Source organism: Bicyclus anynana, chromosome 26 (genome assembly GCF_947172395.1).
Source record: "Bicyclus anynana chromosome 26, ilBicAnyn1.1, whole genome shotgun sequence".
NCBI classification, from domain to species: domain Eukaryota; kingdom Metazoa; phylum Arthropoda; class Insecta; order Lepidoptera; family Nymphalidae; genus Bicyclus; species Bicyclus anynana.
Window position 1 is genome coordinate 9,054,244 of NC_069108.1, and position 26,203 is coordinate 9,080,446.

At 37.5% G+C, this 26,203-nt stretch overlaps 2 protein-coding genes across 8 annotated transcripts in view; one reads left to right on the forward strand and one right to left on the reverse strand.

Annotated features, from left to right (window-relative positions):
- Positions 1-3,204: 3,204 nt before the first annotated feature.
- Positions 3,205-9,640, reverse strand: LOC112054423 (zinc finger protein 813). Of its 3 annotated transcripts, XM_052889986.1 has the most exons (6): positions 9,402-9,638; positions 9,085-9,182; positions 6,814-7,611; positions 6,052-6,177; positions 4,473-4,595; positions 3,205-4,189 (listed from the first exon to the last, which is right to left on the reverse strand). In XM_052889986.1, exons 3-6 carry the CDS (start codon positions 7,591-7,593, stop codon positions 3,992-3,994), a joined length of 1,227 nt encoding a protein of 408 aa, XP_052745946.1. In that variant the 5' UTR covers positions 7,594-7,611; positions 9,085-9,182; positions 9,402-9,638; the 3' UTR covers positions 3,205-3,991. The 3 variants fall into 3 exon arrangements, with proteins under 3 accessions (XP_052745946.1, XP_023949974.2, XP_052745945.1); XM_024094206.2 differs by lacking the exon at positions 9,085-9,182 and having other exon boundaries at positions 9,402-9,637; XM_052889985.1 differs by lacking the exons at positions 6,052-6,177; positions 9,085-9,182 and having other exon boundaries at positions 9,402-9,640.
- A 273-nt stretch (positions 9,641-9,913) lies between these two features.
- Positions 9,914-26,203, forward strand: part of LOC112054420 (zinc finger protein 271) — a 58,244-nt gene continuing 41,954 nt past the window's right edge. The window contains exons 1-5 of one of the 5 annotated variants that reach the window (XM_052889952.1): positions 9,917-10,233; positions 12,914-13,114; positions 21,202-21,327; positions 22,273-22,725; positions 22,836-23,506. In XM_052889952.1, the coding sequence (XP_052745912.1) occupies positions 10,111-10,233; positions 12,914-13,114; positions 21,202-21,327; positions 22,273-22,725; positions 22,836-23,506 (1,574 nt within the window). In that variant the 5' untranslated portion in view covers positions 9,917-10,110. Of the gene's footprint in view, positions 10,234-12,913; positions 13,115-15,114; positions 16,060-19,569; positions 21,328-22,272; positions 22,726-22,835; positions 23,507-26,203 lie in introns of those variants that run through there. The other 4 variants (XM_052889955.1, XM_052889953.1, XM_052889956.1 and 1 more) reach the window with 4 other exon arrangements.

Sequence of the window (26,203 nt, forward strand, 5' to 3'; positions counted from 1 at the left end):
GCGCCAAAAGATTGACCTGCTCATGAGCACTTAAGGAAAAATAATAAAAAAAATATACCTAAATTTTTTTTTTAGTTACAAAATAAATTTTAAAATTCTTTGAAAATTTACACCTTGTATGATATTTTGAACTACCGCAGCTACAATTTCTTAAATATGCTTAAGATTTTTTTTGTATCGGAACCTAAGTAGTACTACTATTCACCACAACTCTTAAAAACACCACAATGCCCGCAGTTTTTACACAAAAAAAAATCAAAATATTTTTTTTCCCTCAAATTTTTAAAGATTTTTACTTTCAGTCTACTTTGACTCATGGTCTTGCAAAAAAAAGTATGAACACCGCTATGGCAAGTTATTTTCAAAGTTGACGCAACTAATCAAGATTTCAAAATAGTATAATACCCTAGGATAACTAGTCACAAAAAAAAATATGCGTACCATTTGTAAACAAGAACCAAATTTCTTAATTGTTCTTGTTGTTAGTAATAAATTTTACTATGTTCCAAAAATGTGTTTGTTATTTTAATTACACAACATTAAAGTAAATGTTCGAATTGTTTTCCACCGGCATTAATACAGGCACGACATCGCCTTAAAAACGACCGTTTTATTTTTCGCGCATATCTTCTAGCATTGATATGTGCCGCAGCCTGAGTGATTTTTTGCCGAAGCTCGTCCAATGTCGTAATCGGTTTTGCGTAGATCCTGTCTTTGAGACAACCCCAATAAAAGAAATCCAGGGGGTTTAGGTCGGGTGATCGGGGTGGCCATAGGATAGGACCAAGTCGCCCGATCCAACGCCCCGGATACTCGTGGTCTAGGTATTGTCTCACAGGACGAGCGTAGTGAGCTGGGCAACCATCATTTTGATACCACATATTTTGAAGGTCGCTTAGGGGGACGTCTTCTAGTAATTCTTGCAAATCATTTTGTAAAAAGTTCAAATAACTGTCCCCATCTAAGTTTCCTTGTAATTCAAAAGGCCCAATCACTTTTCCATTTAAAATGCCCGTCCATAAGTTGACCTTAAATTGATATTGGGATTTGTCTTCTCTCATCAGGTGCGGATTCTCATTGCTCCAGCTGTGTAGGTTGTGAAGATTTAAATAGCCATCTTTCTTGCAGGTTGTTTCATCCGACCATAGTACTTTATCCAAGAACTGAGGATCTTCCCGATGCTTTTGAAGCATCACTCGGCAAAATGCGATCCGCAGTGGATAGTCCCGTGATAGTAACGTTTGTACACGTCTGTAATGATATGGGTGTAGCCGATGACGTTTTAGTATTCGATGTGCTGAACTTTTTGGGATTCCCGTAGCTGCTTCTATGGCACGCACTGAGGTAGTTGAATCAATGTTTATTTCATTGAGAACTTCTTCATCGCATTCCGATCTAGGTCTTCCAGCGTTTCTTCTAGCTGACGGCAAACGACCCTCCGAAAACGCTTGATGCACATTCATAAATACCCGATAATCTGGATATCTTTGAGCGTTTGGGTACCTTTCTCGATACAATCTGCTAGCAGCGTTAGCATTGCACCGACATTCTCCATAAATGAGATGCATGTTAGCGTATTCCATCGGCGTGTATGGTTGCGGCATGATAACGCTAAACAGTCCAAAATACACCAAAAGTCCAATTCACAAAACACAGGCACAGTCCAAAATAATGCCAGGTCAGTTCAGTTTGCAGATCACTTAAGTCCAGTCCAAAATGCAAAGCCAAAAGTCGTTAGTACGAGAGCCACGTCAATTGAATACGGAAAGTTGCGCAGTAAACAAAGGAGCAGAGCGTACTGACTTGGTGGGAACAGGATTTTCTTTACCTGCATCATTGTCATTCAACAAAGAACATCTGTCTATCCCTCTCTAACGTATACTTATCGCTATCTTTCTCTCTCTCTCTCTCTCTTATTTTTAAATGTTATCGTTCGTTCCATTAAAATTCTAGGAAATTGCAACGTATGACTCACATCATTTTGTGCATAAAGTAAAAGTGATTTCTAGGAGCAAAAACATTTTAGAAATTTAGTTCTTGTTTACAAATGGTACGCATATTTTTTTTTTGCGACTAGTTATCCTAGGGTATTATACTATTTTGAAATCTTGATTAGTTGCGTCAACTTTGAAAATAACTTGCCATAGCGGTGTTCATACTTTTTTTTGCAAGACCATGAGTCAAAGTAGACTGAAAGTAAAAATCTTTAAAAATTTGAGGGAAAAAAAATATTTTGATATTTTTTTGTGTAAAAACTGCGGGCATTGTGGTGTTTTTAAGAGTTGTGGTGAATAGTAGTACTACTTAGGTTCCGATACAAAAAAAATCTTAAGCATATTTAAGAAATTGTAGCTGCGGTAGTTCAAAATATCATACAAGGTGTAAATTTTCAAAGAATTTTAAAATTTATTTTGTAACTAAAAAAAAATTTAGGTATATTTTTTTTATTATTTTTCCTTAAGTGCTCATGAGCAGGTCAATCTTTTGGCGCCCGCTTATCGTTGAAATTTGGGACACGTTGTATATAAATATACTATTTTTATTAATATATATTTTTTTTGTTGCTAACCCGCATTTAATTACATAATTCCTTTATCCAAAGGTTGTCTGGTAGATATTGCTATTAGCAATAGCAATATCTACCAGACAACCTTCTTTGACAACCGCCTTTGCACATACTTGTTTTCTATGTTTTCTTTTGTTTTCTTTGTTATTGTTTTTGTTTTGTTTAATAAAGTATAAATAAATAAAAAAAAATGATAGTATTTTAGAGGTAAAGTTTTAGTATTATATGGGTATCTCTGTATCTACTGAAGCGATTTAAAAAATTCTTTTACCACTAGAAAGCCACGTTATTTGCGAGTGTCATATTATATATTTTATCCCCGTATTTTCACGGGAACAGGAACTACGCGGTTGTAACCACGAGGCATCGGCAAGTATATTATATACCGAGAGCCTGGTTGAGGTCAGTGAGACAGACATTACTTTCGGATTTATAATTTATGTATGATTATGATGGATGCTGAGATGAGGCTACTACAAATCCACTGCACACCAATATTGGTGAAGGTACTAAACAACATGCAAGGTATCCTCCCTCATGTTCATCTGCCGCGATCGAGTGAACAAATACCCTCTTCTGTAGTAATGTGTAATATTTTAATACAGTAACAGTGGGGATGAAATAAAAATAACTCTTCATACCTAAATATTAAAAATTTTTATTTTATTTCTAAACGGTTTTTTAATTTACTTAATACATATTAATTATTCAGTCATTGATACTTCTTTAGTCGTAAATTTATTTGCTGTTGCTCAAATGTATTGATTTTTTTAATTGATTGATTAATGTCCCAATTTTGTATGGAGGCTGGGCCTTTATTCCGAGTGTCAACTAAGCAGAACAAATTATTATTATCTTAAAATAACATAAAATATAGGACATAAAACCGAAAATAAAAAAAAATTGGAACCCGCATTTTTTTCAATTAATTAAATAAAATGTATTATTTTCATTAGCTGACAACATTAATTAAAATTTTGTTTAATGCTTCTCTGTCTGCGAAATAATGTTTCTTTTTAACTTGTCTTGTGTGTTTCGGCTTTTCTAATCATTTTCCGTAGGCAACTCTCACTGCTTTAATGTATTTAATCTTTAGCTCTTATCTCTTCAGCCATAAATGTATTTGTCGTTGCCCAAATATATCTCGTCGCTTCAGTGTATTTTTATCCTGTATATGTTTGTGTGTAACTGGTGGTAAGAGGTCAATCAGTAAACTCTCTGCTTTCACTCCACGGCGCCGTACCCAGTTGTTCTTACAGTCACCACACTTAGATTTCGCAAGTTGCTTCGTGTATTATTTTTTCAGCCTTTCTAATCAGTTTCCGTAAGCAACTCTCACTGCTTTAATGTATTCAATCTTTAGCTCTAATCCCTTCAGCCATAAATGTATTTGTCGTTGCCTAAATGTATCTCGTCATGTATGCTTCAGTGTATTTTTATCCTGTGTATGTGATGGTCGGGAGCCAGTCCGTGCACTCGCTGCAGATGTCGCGCCACGTTGCGTCGCCGCGCGAAGCTGTTGTTGCAGACGCCGCATTTGAACGTATACGGCGACGGCCGGTGACGGTTCTTGTGTATACGCATCAGTGTCACGGATTTGAACCTCGCTGGACATTGGTCGCACTGGAAATGACAATTATGACAGATTAACTTAACGTCTTAACAGAAGCTTTGTTAGTTATACTACATAACAGCCACAATGTCCTACAAATTACATGGTACATTATCTTTTTTAGTTAGCTAAAGTCTTTTAGTTTTCTTTAATTAGCTACCAGAATCAAGAATTTTCGTAAACAAAAAAGTTGAGTGTCTCATCAAGATTAAGCTTCTCATGTAAAATTAACTTCATAGCCTGTGTCCAGCAGTGGACGGAGACGGGCTGATGATGGTCAGTAGAGGGGTGTACCTGCACAGTCTTCTCAGGCAGGTGTATGGCCACGTGCTGCAGGTAGCTGCTCTTGCGATGAAAGCCAGCACCGCAGCTTTTACACACGAAGGGCTTCTCACCCGTGTGCAGGCGCTCGTGTATCTACATATAAGAATTATATTATAAAGCTGTAGAGTTTGTTTGATTGAACGCGCTAATCTCAGGAACTACTGGTCCGATTTGAAAAATTCTTTCAGTGTTAGATAGCCCATTTATCGAGGAAAGCTATAAGCTGTATATCATATTCCTACGGAAACGGGAACCACGCGGGTGAAACCGCGTGGCGTCAGCTATTCTACATATAAGAATAAGCACTTTACTGCACACATACATTGTTGCAAACATAGAGGAGATCGACTATTTATTATTGCTGTGTTCAGTTATGATGAATGAACCGTTACAATATCCAAGTTAGTGTCATTTGTTAAGTATTGTTACGAACTAAGGTTCGAAAATTTGGAATGAAACACCTGGTGACTTGTATTAGACTTTATTCCACTCCTTAATCCAAGTACCAATACTTCCAAACGTAGGCGATTCGTTGTCCAAAATCATTCATATTACTCCATTTCGTTGGTGAAGGAAAACATCGTGAGGAAAATTGTATACCAGAGAATTTTTTTAATTCTCTGCGTGTGAGAAGTCAACCAATCCGCATTGGGCCAGCGTGGAGGACTATTGGCCTAACCCCTCTCATTCTGAGAGGAGACTCTAGATCAGCATTGAGCTGAATAAGAGTTGATAACGACGATGTCTTTTTGAACATCTTACTAATATAATAAACGCGAAAGTTTGTATGTTTGGATGTTTGTTACTCTTTGACGCCGAAACTACTGAACCAATTTAGCTGAAATTTGGAATGAAAAAAGATTTTTCTTTGGATTAACACATAGGCACTCTTTGTCCCGACAAAATCTATGGTTTCCCGAGATTTACAAAAAGTGAGAGTGATGGTATGAATGTTTGTTACTCTTTAACGCCGCGACTACTGAACCGAATTAACTAAAATTCGAAATAGATATATATTATAGCCTGGCTTAACACATAGACAAATTTATTATCCTGAAAAAATCATAGTTCCCGCGGGATTTGTGAAAAACTGAATTCTACGTGGACTAAGTCGCGGGCGTCCGCTAGTGACTACTATTTCTTTCCCTCAAGGCTTTATTATAGATTGTAATCTCACTCTTGCAGTGGAGCGAGCTATGCTTGGAGTTTCTCTGCGTGATCGAATCAGGAATGAGGAGATTCGCAGACGAACCAAAGTCACTGACATAGCTCAGCGAGTCGCGAAGCTGAAGTGGCAATGGGCAGGCCACATAGTTCGAAGGGCCGATGGACGTTGGGGTCCCAAGGTGCTGGAATGGCGACCCCGCACCGGGAAGCGCTGTGTTGGTCGCTCCCCCACTAGATGGACCGAGGATAACAAGCGGGTTGCAGGGAGCCGCTGGATGCTGGCGGCTCGAGATCGTTGTGCTTGGAGGTCCATGCAAGAGGCCTATGTCCAGCAGTGGACGTCTATCGGCTGATAAGGTAGGTAAGGTAAGGGTAATCTCACCTTGACCTGCTCGGCGTTGGAGGCCCGGTAGTCACAGTAGGAGCACTTGTCAGTCTTCTCGTAGCCGTGCTTCGCCCTGCAGTGCATCAGCAGCAACCGACGCGTTATAAACTTCTTGCCACAGTGCTAGAACCAACGCACGACAGATAAATGTAGAGGTAAAGAGAATAACCAGTCTTAGAGGAGACGCTCTTAGAAAGTAATTTCTCCCGTTTCTTCTGCTTCTGTCTTCGGGCCCCATCAGGCAATGCTACTGCGCTTGTCCAAAACCCCCGGTACCCCCCACTGCGATCAGATTAAATAGTTTGATGAATGATGACTGAGGTCAGATTAAAGAATATAGGACTTAAAAAAGAATCAAAAAAAAAAAGTAGTAGAGCACATATTTTTTTTGTGATCTGTCTGTCTTTTCACGATAATCTATGGAACTTCTGAACGAATTTTCACATTTAGTTTGTACATTAAGTTAATTATTATGGAAGAATTTACAAGATTAATATATTTATTTTAACCAATCATAATTTTTAATTATTGCATTTCATATTGCTCCATGTATTTGTCATTGCTTCAATGTATTTTATAATTTACTAATTATTTTGCTTTTCAATTTGTGAACAGAATATCACGCGGACGAAGTCGCGGGCCTCTACATTACTACATGAGAAAATATAAATAAAAAGGGGTCGAAAGCTTACGTCGAGTTACATGCGGGCGAAGTCGCGGGGGTCCGCTAGTATTTAATATTTAGTCAAGTCAAAATACCTCACAAACAATGTCAAAGCCGGTGTGAATCTTATAATGATTTCTTAAAGACAATTTTGACGTCAGGATCTTGTGACAGAACTCGCACTCAATCTCCTGTTTTGTTTTTAAATCTTCATCGCTTTTCTCTTTCTTCCTCACTGCTCTCACTCTTGTTTTTCTTTTTTTACTGAACAAATTTTGTTTTTCTATTAAATGCACTTTATTGTCTGACTTGTTCTCAATGTCTTCATTAATTTCATCATTCCTATCATGATTCTGAACAGTATTGAACACTATTTTGTCATTATTGCTGTCATTTTCAGTTTTGTGAAATTCCACCACATTTAACTGGTCACCATTGTACTGATTATCAACAATTTTGTCATTACTATCATCAGAATAATGGACAGTTTTAATCATTGTGCCATTACTGTCAGCAGAATGATTAACAGTTTTAATAATTTTGTCATCACTATCATCACTGGTTTCTGATACATTGTTTGTAATAGACCCATAGACAATTTCATCATTATTCAAATTATTCTGTCCAATATTTTGATATTGTAAGGCGTCCAATGTAATGTTATCATCAAAATCTTTAAAGTCATCATCATAGGAGTCTGTAATGTCAATTGACGGATGGCATTCTTCTTTTACATTTTTGAAGTACTCTAATTTAACATTTTTACATTTTGTTCCATTCTCTTGCAACATGTTCTGTACTTCTTCGCATTTTCTTCTGAATTTTATTGATTTGTTAATGAAATTTATGCATTCCACACAAATATCTTGTGGCATTGTGTCATTTAGTTCCACCTACAATGTTAAATATTCAAACTTTGTAAAGCTGGATATACATTTGTCTGACGTGTCGTGTCATGACTCATCAGAACAGAATTGGTATCATGCATTTTGTATGCGACACATACAAAGCCATCACGACATGTCACAACACATAATTACACTTATGTGTTGTGACATGTCATGATGGCTTTGTATGACGTTGCTATATGAAATGTATGATACCGATTCTCTTCTGCAGGGTTATTACGTAACTCGGTGTACTATTGAAGTGATCAGTCACTATAATACATAATTTTTCATCGTATTTTCGTTTTTGTGACCATATAACATTGTGTTTTGTACAAAATAGCCTTAACTGCATCATTTTGCATTAAGTGGTGACGTTTGTTTGTTTCTACGATCATCAAACATGATTATTTCAACGAAATTACTTAAATAGCAGATTGGCCGACTTCACAGAGAATTAAGAAAATTCTCAGGTATGCAGGTATCCTCACGATGTTTTCCTTCACCTTTTGAGACACGTGATATTTAATTTCTTAAAATGCACACAACTGAAAAGTTGGAGGAGCATGTCCTGGACTGGATTCAAACCATAGCTGGGCACCGTTAATCAAATAGTTAACTTCGTTAATCGTTAATCCGCTACAAAAAAGTTAGCTTCGTTAAACGATAAAGCGTTACATTCCGGAAGAATTAACGCAAGTTAACGTTAATCGTTAATCCATTAATATGACTGGTTAATATTGCATTTTTATATCATTGTGTGAGATTGGAAATTTACCATTGGAAAAATAAAGGTGAGCACTGGGGAAAAGTGCCATATTTTGTTTTTAGTTGATTTTATCAATAATTTTAACATAAATATAGTAATTTGTTGACTATTTGAAAAAAAATCTTTCATAATTTCTTACTTGTCTAAATCTGTTAATCACGTCGCGCGGTAAATAGTAGGCATTGGATTAACGATTAACGGACTTCTGCATATTAACGGAAGTTAACGGATCCGTTAACATTTTTAAAAGTTAACTTAAAAGTTAATCCGTTAATCAAAATGTTAACTTCGATAATTAACGATTAACGGATTAACGAGTTAATGCCCAGCTATGATTCAAACCTACGCCCTCCAAATCAAAGGTAGCTTATCTACTGTGCTATTGCAGCCTTTTGTGTATTGTCTGTATATACATGTAAAGATAAGAGATTATTACATTTATATTAAATATTGTGCACAATTCTTTACCAAACAAATACTTTACTTTATAGCAAAAAAGGTATTTTATTATGGTAATTTGTTTGTGGTTCTTACGGCATCACAATATGGATTAGTTTCCTTCAGCACAGGCGACCACTGCTAAATACTTTCAAGTATTTTAAAACCTGGTATTTAGCCCTAGTATTTTTAAAACACTTGTACTTGAAAGCCCTGGTATGGGAGTTTGCAAGTATGTCTAAACTCCAGTTCGGGCTCAGACTACAACATACCTGAGCCTGAGCCTCTAGCAACAGCTTGGCAGAGCTAAGTTTTTGTATCTCATTATTCTGCCTAGAGTCAGTGAACTTTTACATTAGACTGTGTAAACCTGCAATCAGTTTCCTCGCTTTAAGATTAAGGCAGGGAAATGTCTTGGATTTTGTCTAATGCATAACCCTGCATAGAGCAGTAAGTTTAATTTTGTGATGGCAGTTTATAAATGTGTTAACATTAATAACATTTAATCTGCCACGGTTCAATCTATCCTGCCTGTCCTGATTATTCGATATATTATTTCACCTATATTAAATTTATTCCATAGAAATACCTTTACACCGGTGACGGTGAAAATTGTTTTAGTGTATTTATCACTTTTTGCGGTGTTTACGAATATTGGATGCAAGTTCCGAGTGCCCAAACATGTCCGGCAGCAATCCCAGGTATACATTTCCATAAATGACGAACGTTTAACCAAGTTTTAATTGATTATTTATAAATAATAACAACTAGAGATGAAATTGAAAAATATTGTTTGCAAAACAATAAAATAATAGCCCGGCACCATAGAGAAACCAAACAAATCAAACGTCAAAACTAGCCAAAGAGTAAATCTAAATCGTGGTGCCGTTTGTGTTGATATGTAGTATAAATTTAATCTGTGATCGCAAGATCACAGATTAAATATTGGATTGATACAATCTATTGGAGATAAAGACTTGTATCCAAGGCCGTAAAATAAATTGAAAAAAAAGATCTTTTGGAGATCATAGAATTATCCAATGATGAAAGAATTATCTTCGTTTGTGGTATCTTTAATCTGTGGGTCAAATCAAAGATCTGTGGTCAAGCTGTCAAAGTCAAACTCTTGGAAAAATAGAAAAAACAAAAAAATTGTTTTGTTTTTATTTTAATTGCCAGTAAATTAATTGATAAGTTAAGAGTACATTAAAATTTGCACTTTTGCAGTCTGAGTCAAGACTTCAAGCGGGAAATGTGAGTTGAGAGTTAATGCATTGTGAATTAATGCTGCGGCGGCAATGGCGTTTAATCGTTGTGTTAACTGTACTATTACATTCGACAAACCTCGCGTAAAATCTCAAGCAGTGCTTGCATTAGACTCGCCATTGCGTGATCTGTTGTTTACTTGGATTTCTACGGAGGTGGGTACCTAACTTCAATCGTTTAATTAATATTAACGTATATACAAAGTCGCTGTCCTCCGTACGTCCGTATTTTCCAGTTCTGGGAATCTAACCTATGCCTGTGGATGCAGAAAGCAGGGTCACTACAGTCCCTTAGTTTACTCGCAACGATGAAACCCACTAATATCTGGAAATGCCAACTATCTGTGAGGAAACCAAAAACAACTGAAAGGCTAACCCGACATCCCAATCGCCTCGCTAACTCACTGGTGGTAGCGCCTGGAGCGAGCTGACGTGCTCGATGAGTAGTTGATGGCAGCGCTCTGGCTCTCCTTTCAGAAACCGTCCTTATGTCACAAAACTCACCTGCTTATAGTCTAACGACTGATATCAAGAAAAAAAAAAAAAACTACCCACAGACCCACGCGGCCGTTTTACTAAAACCCCTAGGGGTTCGCCATTCGACGGCAGGGGGTTTGAGACAAGATTTACGTAATGGTGGCTTGATAATGAGTCATTTAATTTTGTAAAAAAAAAATTTTTCCCATTACTTAGTAAGGGGTTCGCTGTCACTTGGAAATTTTAACAGGGTTTGTGGAGCTGAAAGTTTGAGAAACCCTGTATTAGCCTAACCCCTTTCATTCAGAGAAGAGACTCTTGCTCAACAGTGAGCAGAATGTAGATTGCTTATGATGAGAATCTATTTACTTGGTTATCTATACTAATATTATAAAGAGGTAAAGTTTGTAAGTTTGTAAGTTTGTCACATTTTTTAAATGGGGTAATCTTCGGAACTACTGGTCCGATTTCAAAAATTCTTTCACCAGTAGAATGCTACATTATCGGGGAGTGCTATAGGCTATATTTTATATTAGTATGATATATATTCGCCGAGTTAACACAGTTTTTGTCATACAGGTCGGACCGAAAATCCTCTTAAGCAGACTTATTCGCATGCGCTGCCTTAACCATTGTGTAAAATTGAAATTAATGTACGGAGGCTTTATGTATCTTTAAAAGTTCTACAAAAAAGTCCGCGACACCATATATCTATCTTCTATATATTAGCAGATATAGTACCTTTTGTGTTTTAAAAATTATAAATTTTATATACTTAGGTTTGCGTCATTATTTATGCTACTTAACTTAAATCCTTATCAAAATAAATTATTTAATAATCACAAGGATATTATGGAGATAAGATTTGCCCTTTATAGTATGTTAATTAGTTAAATAGTTTCGGAGATAATACAAAATTTCTAAAAGACGCAGAAATTCCGCTACATGACGCCCCGCGCTTTTAATTACGTAGTTCCCGTTCCTGTGTGAATATGGGAATCAAACATAACCTATGACACTCGCAAATAACGTAGCTTTCTATTGGTAAAACAATCTTTCAAATCGGTCCAGTAGATCCAAAGATTATAATTTTAGCATAGAAGTCTCTATTTTCCTTTGTCAACGCACCACGCTCATAGGGCTGGACCGATTTTGCTAAGGGTAGGGGTAAGGTAGGGAAGGTATAGGGTAGGGTAGGGTAGGGTACAGGTAGGGTAGGGGTTGTGTAAGGGTAGGATGGGGTAGGGCAGGGTAGGGGAGTGTATGCCTAGGTTAGGGGTAGGGTAGGGGTAGGTCCTACCTCTATCCTAGGGGTAGGGAAAGGGAAGATTACGGGTAGAGTAGGGTACGGGTAGGGTAGGGGTAGGGTAGAGGTAGGAGATCGATACTGAAGCCTATTTTCTATTTTTTGTCTGTCTGTTTGCCTTTTTTTGACCGGGCATCACGCTGAAACTACAGAATGAATTCAAATGATACTTAAGACGATTTGAGACCATAATACGTACAAGGATAATAGGATACTTTTTGTCGCGAAAACAAAATCAGAAATGGATGAAGTAGGGGTAGAAAGTTTGTACGAAAAGTCCTTAATTTTTCTAGGTACATTTGTAAATGTAAAATGATAAGTGGACTATTTATTAGGTATAAGTTATAAAACTTGCAAAATAGAATGTGAAATAGAGGTTAAAAGTAGACATCGATTTTTACGCGGACGAAGTCGCGGGCGTCCGCTAGTGTATTAATAAAATAAATAAATAAAAATAGCCTTTATTCTCTGACTGCTGAATACATGTGATATACCTAATACTATTACTTAATTTATACACCAGAGCAATCAGGTTGTCCTTCGACATAGCCCTCTTCCAGACTTTTCCACTCTACTCGATCTGTAGCCTTTCCTCGCCATCATTTCATCATCATCATTTCATCTTTCATTCATGACATTGTAAAGATTATTAATATATTATTAATTATTATTATTTGACATAAGTACTCGTACCTGCACAGATTGTAATTTTTAATTTTTTCTAATTTTTATTTTTTGATTAATCATCTGCTATCGAATTTATTTTTTTATATTTTGTCAATAGTATTTGTAATATAAATTGTTGTATGCCAGAAATGGCTTAATACATTAGATTGTATGTGTTCTCAGCAAAAATAAATGAATTATGAATTATGAATCCTTTCGGCATGTCATCCTCCCATCTCTTGTGTGGTCGTCCTTGCCTCTTTTATCCATCTCTGGGGTACCATTGCATGACCTCTTTGGACCATTTTTCTTTCGAGGATCTGACCATATGTCCCGTCCGGCGCCACTTAACGGTTATGTATATATGACCTATTACTTTACTGACAGGTTGTATCAGAACACCGAATATGTGCAGAATGTGTTGTTGTACTTCAATCTCAAGCTCTAGTGAGAGCACCCAGTCGAGGCTACGGACACCAGGCTGTGTGTTTGGGATGTGGTGAGACGGTGCTACGTACTAGAAGCATTGCCATAAACAGAAGTATACAGCAATATACTGTAATGCAATCATGGGTGCCACAAATTCAGGTATCTATATAAATCGAAATTAAAAATGGATCTTGGAAATATATGTATACCCAATGATAATTTTATACTATAGATTGGTTACGTCCCTAAAGAGACGAGTCTTAGCATTCCATGGATTCACCGTGCGGGTGCCGGGTCCATTGCATGGTAGAGAGAAGAACTCCAAGCAGAGTCCCGGACTTGTGACTACAGGATGTAGGGTTAAGGAATTCCTTGACGATTGATCAACACTCCCTGTTCTCTGCTCGTGTTGTCCTCCCTGCCGCCAATTTTGGTAAGATCTTATTAGAGCAGCTTTGGATACTTGTTCTAATATAGAACTAGCTGGACTTCTAGCAGCTAGTTCTATATTAGAACGAGTATCAAAAGCTGCTCTAATAGGATCATCAGCTAAAAGTGATCCAAATAACAGGCTACAAAACTGAGCGCACACATGCACAATTTTGTCTTTAATTCCATTATTTATTTATGTATATATATAGTTTTACACTTCTTGAACACACATTGTAGACAATATTTAGGTATTATTTGTTTAAATAAAATTGTTGACCACAACTAACATTGAGATGTGGAAATTTCCTCTTTTAAGCGCCTCATTTTTCATGACCTAGTAACACATCTATCAGTATTTAAAATTTATTTATTTAATAAGGACAACCAATGTCAATAATTTACATTAATATAATTCAATTCAATTCTTCTTAATGGCTTTCATTTGTGCCAACTGGGCACGGTTTATCTCGCCAGTGTCGAGTAGATGGAGAAGGCACGAAGGAGATTGTTCAGTGAGAGCTGACAAGTTCAATTTTGAGAATCTACTAGATAGTTACTATTACATAATATTTTTGTTAGTTCCTAACCTATAACAACACAAATAACATATATTAATATTAACAAAATATTTAAAATAATTTACATAGTATAAACATATATTACAATTTAATCTTATTACATTCTACATATTTACATAAAAATCTACAATATGGACTAAACACAAACATTAACAAACATTTAACACTTAAAGGACGAGGGACTTTTGGGGGAAGAATGTCATAGAGAGGATGAAGAAGTCTGGGACAGTTAAAAAGGAGATGAGTAACAGTGCCTTCATCCAAACCACACTCACAGATAGAGTTATCCCTAATCCGGAGCTTGTTTAGATGCACAGGTGTACATGAGTGACCAAGACGCAAACGAGAAATAGTTGTAAGAACCCAACGTTCAGTCATTTTTTGAAAGAAAAACCAGGGACGTCTTGGTATATTTGGTTGGATAGATGAATAATGTTTGCCTTTCACCAATTTTGATTCATTCCAGAAGGACTCCCAAGATCTATCCAGATAAGTTTTAGCCAGGGCAGTCAAGTCTTGCGAAGAATTTTCAAAATACTCAAGGGAGCCAGTAATCACGGCAGTTTTTGCACATGAATCGGCAGTCTCATTTCCAGGGATTCCGGAGTGGCTTGGGATCCAAACAAGCAAGATGGATAGACCTCTTTGATAACTTGACAGCAGAGCTTGCCTGATCTTTAAGATTATGTGAAACCTTGATTTGCTTTTGAATGGGTTTTCTTTAATGGACAATAAACAACTTAATGAGTCTGTAAAAATAACCGTCTGATGAATGTTATGGGACTGTGCAAACAGGACTGCTTCCAATATAGCAGTGGCTTCTCCTGTGAACACAGAAGACTCGGGAGGACATTTGAATTTTAATATTATCTTATACCTGGGAACCCAACAGGCAGCACCAACACATCCATCTGGGGATAACTTTGATGCATCAGTATAAATATGTAGATGATTTGACCAATTTTGATTAATAATGGCTTGAAATTTAATGCTAGTATCTGGGGCTCCTTTAACTAGGCCAAGATCTGTGATGATAGGGGGGTTATATAACAGAGCTTTATATGGCGTGGAAAAAAGTGGGTTATATTGGAATTTTGATATAGGATGAGGGAGGCTATTAAATTTCATGAAGCTGTCTAGTAAATAGGAAGAGGAGTAACGACAGTGGGGAGTGCGGGACAATTGAATTAATTTGGGCCAAAGAGGATGTGATGATAACTGTAACACCTTGCTAACATACCGGTCACAAAGATATTGGCGACGGATAGATAAAGGAGGGTCAACACATTCTACCTGTAAGGCATTAGTGGGGGAAGATTTCATTGCTCCTAGAATAATTCTAAGGCATTTAAATTGAATTTTATTTAATTTTTCGCAACCTGCTTTGTTAAAAAGATCCATAACAAACAAACAGTAATCCATATAGCTTCTAACTAGGGCATTGTACAATAATTTAAGTGAGTAAGGGTGAGCACCCCACCAGACCCCAGCAACTGCTCTTAAAACATTAATGCCCTTTTCACATTTTTTAACCACATATTCACAATGAGCCAATCCGTTCAGTCGATTATCTAAATTAATGCCCAAGAATTTGACATTATCTTCAAGGTTGATTGGTTGACCCTCAATAAAAATTTGGAAGTCAGGGAGGGATCTTTTCCTGGTAAACCTCACTGCCTGACATTTGTCCACTGAGAGGGACAGACCATGGTCAGACAGCCACTGGTTTAGATAATATAAAGCAGAATTTAAGCGACAGGATACTTCTTCTATACTGCCTGAGCTGTGATAGAGGACTATATCATCAGCATATTGCAAAATGTTACAGAAACTATTTACAGACAGTTCAAGATCATGGGTATATATGCTATATAGCAGAGGGCTGAGAACTGAGCCTTGAGGAAGACCTTTCCAGACTAGCCGGGGGGGAAGACAGGAAGACTGGTGTTTAACTAGAATGGATCTGCCAAATAACAGATTACATATGAGATGTACCATCCTCGGAGGAATACTCAGCTTGAGCAGTTTATGCCTGAGCACCGGAAGAAGGACATTGTCATATGCAGAAGCAATATCAAGGAAGACACCCACAAGGTACTCTCCTTTTGGCTAACCGAATGTCTGTTGTCAATATGCTGAGGTTGTCTGTAGTACTCATACCCTTCCGAAATCCAAATTGCGAAGAGGGTAGAATATTTCTGCTTTCCACTATCCATTCCAATCTATTTTTAAGCAGGTGTTCCGTCACCTTAGCTAATGTAGATGACAAAGCTATGGGTCTGTAGGAATTTGAATTTAGTGGATCTTTACCAGGTTTGAGTAGGGGAATGACAATTTGGGATTTCCAGGAATCAGGGATAGAACCGGATTCAAAACAATTATTAATAAGACTAAGAAAATAGGATTTAGCTTTGTCATTTAGATTAGTTAGGAAAGAGTAAGGCACGCCATCTTCCCCTGGTGTTGAGTCTTTTAGACTACTGAGAGCCATTTGAAGCTCAGAGAGTGAAAAGGGGGCATCCATTTCATCAGAGGTTGGAGCTGGCGTAGAAGTCAGAAATAAATCCTCATTAGGAATAGAAGGTGGAGCCAGTTTGTTTGCAAAGTTGTTAAGCCAATCGGAGGGATTATTGGAGGTTCTGTCAACATGGTTGAGGGAACGGCGGAATCTTCTAATATTTGTCCATACAATAGAGGAAGGAGAGCGAGGGTTAAGGGATTCACAGAAACTCATCCAACCTAACTTTTTCTTTTTCGATACAACCCTTTTGGCTTTAGCATCAAGTTTTTGGTAGTCTAAAAAATTTTCTAGGGACATACAAGATGAGTATGTCTCCTCTGCATTAGTTCTTTCTCTAAATAAATCGCTGCATTCATCATCCCACCAGGGAGGTGAAAGCATGTGTTTTTTGGGAGGATGTTTTTTAGGGATATGTGAATCAGCCGAACATTTAAGACAATTTAGAAAAGATTCATAACAAATCATAGAATTTCCGTCAATCTCAAGACTTGGCAGAGAGTCAATCATGCAGTCAACCGATTGGGCGTATGCTGCCCAATTGGCTTTTTTAAGTTTATACTTCAAAAGAGGATCATAGTTGGGGATTGGAACGGATCTATTATTTAATGAGATGATAATAGGAAAATGGTCACTGCCATGGGTGGACGGCAGCACTCTCCAATTCATTTGGGAAGCCAGGTTGGAGGAGCAAAGGGTAAGGTCCACTGCTGATTTTGGATTCTGACCAGGGTATACTCGACGTGTAGGAGAACCATCGTTGAGGATGCACAGGTTAACATCGTCCAGTATATCTATCAGCATAGGAGCAAGCCCATCAGTGGCATGACACCCCCACATAGTGTGGTGAGTGTTGAAGTCACCCATGACTATGACCGGACTGGGAAGGGAAGATAGGATAGATTGAATTTCAGGAAAAACAGAAGAAGAAGGGTGAGGAATATACAGAGATACAAAAGAAATATCTAGACACCGAACAGCCACAGCATTAAACTGTTGGCTGTGGGGAGGGAGAGGGATTTGGGAATAAGGAAGGGAGTGCTTCATAAGGAAGGCACTACCAGCACAACCGTCATCTCTGTCGTCCCGCAAGCAGGAGAAACCTGGAACCCGAAAACGAGAACCTGGAATCAGCCATGTTTCCGAGACGGCAATGATGACAGGGTTATGCAGATTAATGAGGGATAATAATTCGTGTTTTTTGGAACGTAAGCTTCTACAGTTCCATTGAAGTAGGGTTGTTGGGTCCATTGTTAAGGATTTTAAAGAGTTGGGATAGGTTATGGGCAACGTTGGGCGGTAAAGGGATTTCACTACATGGAGCAATTATATTAACTAGGAACTCGGACAGAATTTCTAGAATTCTGCCCTGGGTGGGAGGGGTATCAACTTGGTCAACATTCAAAGCGCAACCATTTGGGAGGGGTGATGAGCATCCACCAATAATATCTTGGTGGGCTCTTTTGTCATACCCTTTCGCTAAGGGGGCTCGAGGACGCGGGGAACGAAATATAGTTTGTCGATAGGAGGATTTCGGAGAAGGTTGAGGTCTCGGAGGGGTCCTCATAGAGTTAGTAGGAGGGGAATCTTTAGTGATTTCTGAGTATGAGCGACGGACAGGAGGGAACTGAGTTGCCGCCTCTATATACGAGATATTATCTTGAGACATTACTAATTTTATAGACTGTTGGCGTGAGAATTCTGGGCAGTCCTTGTCTATAGCAAAATGTTTTCCTGAGCAGTGTAGGCATGTGGATAGATTTGCAGGTACTGGGCAAGAATCTCCTGAGTGGGGCTGAGCACACCTGTAGCACCTAGGCTTGGACCGGCAAGACAACTTGATGTGGCCAAAACGACAACAGTTTTGGCACTGGATGGTGGGAAATTTATAGATTTCTACTGTGAGTGAAGAATAATAGGAGTATATTCTTTCAGGGAGCATCTGCCCTCTGAAAGTCATAACGACGGTTTGTGTTGGCACCCAGGTGGTAGTACCCTCACTGGTTGTTTTTCTATTCAGCCGTCTGGCTTTCAGTACAATCCCACAACCAGTGGGGAGTTCTAGAGACTCCACAAGCTCATCCATGGACCAGTCCACGGGAACTCCTTTTACAAGACCCATACGAGATACATTATAAGTGGGGATGGTAGCTTTATATTTACAGAGTGTTAGTATTTGGTTATTAAGGAAATCATTGGCTGCTTGTGGAGTTGAAAACTCCACAAGGATTTTGTTACGACCTACATTTTTAACGCCGTCTCTAACAACCGACGTTATTTTATTTTTATGTAAAAATTGGCCGAAAGTAATGGCTCTTATAGAGGCGCCTGATGTTGGGTCTTCGAGTTCCCGGGAAACCTGTACAATGAATGGACCTTTGTCGTCCACAGAATACAACCTGGGGCCATTGGCGAAGGAAGGATGTATGTATGTGTTTTGGATGGATGGAGAGGATTGAGTATCGTTGGGTTTTTTGGAGGAGGAAGAAGAAACTCCTTCCTCTCCAGGACGTTTTCGTGACCCGATTCCCGGGTCAGGGGGCTTGGGATCTGGATCTATCTCCATGATTTAATAATATTATATTACCAGCACCAGTAGGGTTATTAATAACACAATAATAACTATTTAAACTGTGAAAATATACACAAAAAAACCGAAAAAATCACCGAAGACTCACTAACACGTGCGTTAACCACTTCCTCTAGCGAGCGAAAAAAAAAACTACATTAATATAGTAAGTACAAGTAAGCCCAGCTAATTACAGGTTATCACAGCATTCACTAATTAAAATTACTTATGTAAAAACTACAGTTGTCAGCAATGAAATGTTAAAATATACAATGCAAATTAATATCTAAAAATGTTGGATTACAATTAAAATAAAAAATAAGTCACATAAAATTAAATAAAAATAAACAAGAAAATTATATCTAAAAATTACAATACATTAAGAATACAATACAATTATATTTACATAATAAGATTATGAATCTAAATAACTCATAATAAAATCATTGTGTATACCCATAACCATAACTTTTCACAACTGTATTAATTTGTATGATGATGTTATAATACTTTTTAGCCAGATCTCCCGATATTTACACGAGTTTGTATACAATGTTGGCAATTTTCACGACTGCATTAATTTGGATGATGATTGATTGATGATTATAATACTTTTTAGCCAGATCTCCCGATATTTACACGAGTTTGTATACAATGTTGGCAATTTTCACGACTGCATTAATTTGGATGATGATTGATTGATGATTATAATACTTTTTAGCCAGATCTCCCGATATTTACACGAGTTTGTATACAATGTTGGCAATTTTCACGACTGCATTAATTTGGATGATGATTGATTGATGATTATAATACTTTTTAGCCAGATCTCCCGATATTTACACGAGTTTGTATACAATGTTGGCAATTTTCACGACTGCATTAATTTGGATGATGATTGATTGATGATTATAATACTTTTTAGCCAGATCTCCCGATATTTACACGAGTTTGTATACAATGTTGGCAATTTTCACGACTGCATTAATTTGGATGATGATTGATTGATGATTATAATACTTTTTAGCCAGATCTCCCGATATTTACACGAGTTTGTATACAATGTTGGCAATTTTCACGACTGCATTAATTTGGATGATGATTGATTGATGATTATAATACTTTTTAGCCAGATCTCCCGATATTTACTCGAGTTTGTATACAATGTTGGCAATTTTCACGACTGCATTAATTTGGATGATGATTGATTGATGATTATAATACTTTTTAGCCAGATCTCCCGATATTTACACGAGTTTGTATACAATGTTGGCAATTTTCACGACTGCATTAATTTGGATGATGATTGATTGATGATTATAATACTTTTTAGCCAGATCTCCCGATATTTACACGAGTTTGTATACAATGTTGGCAATTTTCACGACTGCATTAATTTGGATGATGATTGATTGATGATTATAATACTTTTTAGCCAGATCTCCCGATATTTACACGAGTTTGTATACAATGTTGGCAATTTTCACGACTGCATTAATTTGGATGATGATTGATTGATGATTATAATACTTTTTAGCCAGATCTCCCGATATTTACACGAGTTTGTATACAATGTTGGCAATTTTCACGACTGCATTAATTTGGATGATGATTGATTGATGATTATAATACTTTTTAGCCAGATCTCCCGATATTTACACGAGTTTGTATACAATGTTGGCAATTTTCACGACTGCATTAATTTGGATGATGATTGATTGATGATTATAATACTTTTTAGCCAGATCTCCCGATATTTACACGAGTTTGTATACAATGTTGGCAATTTTCACGACTGCATTAATTTGGATGATGATTGATTGATGATTATAATACTTTTTAGCCAGATCTCCCGATATTTACACGAGTTTGTATACAATGTTGGCAATTTTCACGACTGCATTAATTTGGATGATGATTGATTGATGATTATAATACTTTTTAGCCAGATCTCCCGATATTTACACGAGTTTGTATACAATGTTGGCAATTTTCACGACTGCATTAATTTGGATGATGATTGATTGATGATTATAATACTTTTTAGCCAGATCTCCCGATATTTACACGAGTTTGTATACAATGTTGGCAATTTTCACGACTGCATTAATTTGGATGATGATTGATTGATGATTATAATACTTTTTAGCCAGATCTCCCGATATTTACACGAGTTTGTATACAATGTTGGCAAAGAGCTACGAGGGCACAAACACTGAATTTAAAAAATATAAAACAAGAAGTGGAGCATAAGTCCGACGTTCATATTCAAATGGTATGTATATTAGCTTGCTGTCCGGTCTTCTGCTTGATCTGTGGATGATTAATGTAACAAACTACTAAACACCTTCTGTCAGTGTATTTGTATATTATCTATACTAATACTATAAAGAGGAAAACTTTGTTGTTTGTAATTGTAATGAATAGGCTCAAAAACTACTGGACCGATTTTAAAAATTCTTTCACCATTCGAAAGCTACATTATCCACAAGTAACATAGGGTAAATTTTATTTTGAGAAAAATAGGGTTCCATAAGATATTTGGGTTTTTGGGACACAAGGTGTAAAAAATCAACCAGAAAAGTAGGTTAGGGGTAGGTAGGAGTAGGGTAGGGGTAGGCTAGGGGTAGGGTAGGGGTAGTTGTAAGTTTACATCGAGTTTCACGCGGACTAAGTCGCGGGCGTCGGCTAGTGTGAAAATAATCTCGTAATTGTAATATTTTTTATAAAACAAAATTGTATTTTTATCACATCACCACAAACGCCAATCATAAAGTGTAACGTCATTCGTTACAAGTTATCGGTTTGTGATTGGCGCTTGCGGTGACAGGATCACATCACTGCAGACGCCAATCACGCTGTTATCTCTATGGATGACGTCACTTGCTAATGTGTTGTGTTTCGGCGGCAAAAATTTTACGTAGATATTTTTTCATTTGTATTAAATTTTTTACTGGTTATTATTGACGGGACAAAATAAAATATAGCTTATAATACTTCCATAATTCAGTTTAAACACTGTTTACAAAAGAGGCAAGTAGACTATTCTGTCAACTCGTAAAAGCATGCAATTTTTGTCAATGGTATCTTAAGTAATTGTCCATTAACTAACTTTAAATATTTTTTTTATATAAAATGTGGCTGTTATAGAATATAGTCAATGGCAAGTCTGTCAGATCAGCTAGTTAGTAGCTAAATTAATTAATGCATATATTTACAGGCAGATGAGTCTTCAGTGGAAGATGTTGTGACAGTCAAGAAGGAAGATGTTTCTGACTCCTTATGGAAGTCTGAGAACTTGGGTTTGACAAATGAAGACAACTGTGTATCAAATGAGGAATACTCCAACATGAGCATCAAGATAGAAGTGGAGCCACTGGAAGAGACTTTAAATACAGCTCTTCATGGAAGAGCAACAAGTTCTGAAGATAACTGTGTGTCTAATGAGGAATACTCTGACATGACCATCAAGATAGAAGTGGAGCCACTGGCTGAGGCTGTGAGTGAAGCTCTTCATAGAATAGCAGCAACTTCCTGCACTGCAGTTGCAAAACACGAGGCTGTAACAGAGAGTTGCATTAAGAGTGAAATTATTACCTTCGGATGTACGATTTGTTTTCAAGACTTTGTGCATGAAACTGCATACAACAATCATATGATCATGCATCTCCAGGTGAGACTGTTGTGCACTTCTCGACGGAGGTGGTATATGGCCTCTGCATATCTGTCATACAATGTCCTCTGTGGACGGACAGACGTGTGAATGAGTTTTGTATTTGGCAGGACGCTGGCGGCGACGCTGCATGTGATGCATCACAAGTGTGCGAGCCTCGTGCAGCTGTGAGCCGCAGCGGTGACTCACTCGTGCTGCAGAACAAGTCAGTATACAACGACGCTGCATGTGATGCATCACAAGTGTGCGAGCCTCGTGCAGCTGTGAGCCGCAGCGGTGACTCACTCGTGCTGCAGAACAAGTCAGTATACAACGACGCTGCATGTGATGCATCACAAGTGTGCGAGCCTCGTGCAGCTGTGAGCCGCAGCGGTGACTCACTCGTGCTGCAGAACAAGTCAGTATACAACGACGCTGCATGTGATGCATCACAAGTGTGCGAGCCTCGTGCAGCTGTGAGCCGCAGCGGTGACTCACTCGTGCTGCAGATCAAGTCAGTATACAACGACGCTGCATGTGATGCATCACAAGTGTGCGAGCCTCGTGCAGCTGTGAGCCGCAGCGGTGACTCACTCGTGCTGCAGAACAAGTCAGTATACAACGACGCTGCATGTGATGCATCACAAGTGTGCGAGCCTCGTGCAGCTGTGAGCCGCAGCGGTGACTCACTCGTGCTGCAGAACAAGTCAGTATACAACGACGCTGCATGTGATGCATCACAAGTGAGCGAGCCTCGTGCAGCTGTGAGCCGCAGCGGTGACTCACTCGTGCTGCAGAACAAGTCAGTATAAAGCAACACTAGTGTCATGACACAACACTGCTTGTGCACTACGTCCCAGCTGAGTCTGAGAATGAAGTTGGTGTGAAAGCCTTCTGCATATTTCTGAAGTAGAGAAACAGTTGTGTGGATACTTGTACTAGCAAACTCACATTCTGTTGCTATGTTTTACAGAACAGGGAGTCCGAGGCTGAACGATGACCCTTCCCTGTCTGCAGACTGTGCTCAGACCACAGGTGAGTACTTGAAACTAAGTTGTCTATAGTAAAAATTAGTTGGAATCAGAAGGCACGGCAGGCATTGCTTCCCATCAAGTTGAGTAACATGGCACGGCCATGACATCTTTTCTCAAAGCCATTCAAATTCAGGCCACCTGTAACTTTATCTATATATACGGTCGAATTGAAAAACCTCCTTGTTTTAAATTGAAGTCTGTTATAAACTGGTTGAATGTTATACATTTATTCGCAATTTGAGATTTTACTTATACCATTTGTAACACCAAACGTTAGCGTGGCGTAGAGTACTACTAGCGCCATCTAGAATCTATACTTATTATACGAATTCTGTACATTTTGTACATTGCAAATATTTTAAAAAAATTTGTTCGATTTTTTATCTATCTGTCTGTCCGTGTTTTTTTGTTATTCGGTTTAAGACTATAATACGGAGAAGGTTATAGGATACTTTTTATTGCGAAAATAAAATGTGAAATAGGGGTTGAAAGATAATATGGAAAGTCCTTCATTTTTAATGTTACAGTTTTAAAAATTTGTTCATAAATCATAAAAAAGTACGAAATAATAATGTAATTCAAAAATTTTAAAAATTCAACTCCTAAAGTGGTGAAATAGGGCTTGAAAGTGGACGAAGTCGCTTGCGTCTGCTAGTTGTGAATGAACCTAGAATCTAAAATTTTCAGTGATCAAGTTTCTACTTGATTTCTATTCATGATTCACAGACAAGGAGTACAGTAGAGGTGCAAAGGTTTGTCAGAGTAAATTGTTAGAAGAATACTTTGTTTCAGTCGCTCCGCTGTCTGCGAGACTTGCAGCAAACAACGAGACCAAAGTGCAGACAACTGAATCAGCAGGTGCTTTCCAAAAAAGCGAAGAAATCCTTGAAACTAACAGTGAGCTGGACAAATCATGTCATAGTGGCACTAAACTGTTGTGTGATACATTCAGAAACCCAAAAAAAGCTGTACAGAAACCCAAAAAAGCTGTACTAGATGAGAATTCATGTGTGAGAACCCACACTGCCGCCAATCCTTACTCTTGTGAGATATACAACTATAAATGTCCACAAAAAAGTGATGTATCACACACGAGAACCCACACTGCTGAAAATACATTTTCTCTTGAGATATGCAGTAATAAATGTTCACAAAAAAATAATTTATTACAGTATACTAAAACTTTCACTTGTGAGATATGCAGTTATAAATGTTCATTTAAAAGTAGATTATTGCAGCATATGATGACCCACACTGGCGAGAAGCCCTATTCTTGTAAGATGTGCAATTATAAATGTTCACGAAAAAATAGTTTATTACGACATATTAAAAGTCATACTGGTGAAAAACCGTTTACCTGTGAGATATGCAAAAATAATTTTTCAAGTAAAAGTCATTTATTAGAGCATATTGCGACTCACACTGGTGAAAAGCGTTATTCCTGTAAGACATGCAATTACAAATTTTCACGACAAAATAATTTATTACGACATATTAGAACCCACACTGGTGAAAAACCTTATTCTTGTAAGTTATGCAATTATAAATGTTCACAACAAAATAGTTTATTAGAACATATGAACACCCACACTGGTGTGAAGCCTTATTCTTGTGAGCTATGCAGTTATAATTGCTCACAAAAACGTAGTTTATTATGGCATATGAAAAGTCACAGTGAGAAGGCATTTTCCTGTAAGATATGTAATAATAAATTCCCACAAAAAAGTCGTTTATTACGACATATGAAAACCCACACTAGTGAGAATCCTTATTCTTGTGACAGATGCAATTATAAATGTGCACGAAAAAGTAATTTGTTACGGCATATGAAAACTCACACTGGTGAAGACTTTTAGATACGAGTGTGTATGGCGTCTTGTATCGTCTCTAGTCCTGAGCACTAATAAAGTTTTATAGACTGATCATGGTGTTATTATTGCAGAGCTGCTCACTTTTGGTTTGAGGGTTACTGGCAGTTTGATACCGTTACTATCGCGTTAACGTAAACGCGAATTTCTAAGGAATTGAAACAGTGCCATCTAGTGGTACTACTGCACAACTGTTTCATTTCCATATAAATTCGCGTTTACTTTAACGCGATACTAATAGTATGATAATATTGACAACTCTCACTAGGCACACAGATCACTGCTCAGCTATTGAAGCTGTTTTAAAAAATTCTATTAAAACATCCTCTTGTTTGTTTTTATTTTTTGTTTATCTAAGATTTTATGAAAATAATATAATATTAACTAGATGTAAACTTTCAACTACCCCTACCCCTACCCCTATCCTACCCCTATCTTACCCCTACAATATTGGTTTGTAGTACATGCTATGTATCAGAGATGGCGCTGTATGTGAAAATAAATTTCCCGCTTTTCTGTTGAAATTTTTCCTGAATTTTCTTTGCTATAAACCTCACGGAGCCCGAGACCTTTCCAACGAATGTAGAACTGTGGAAA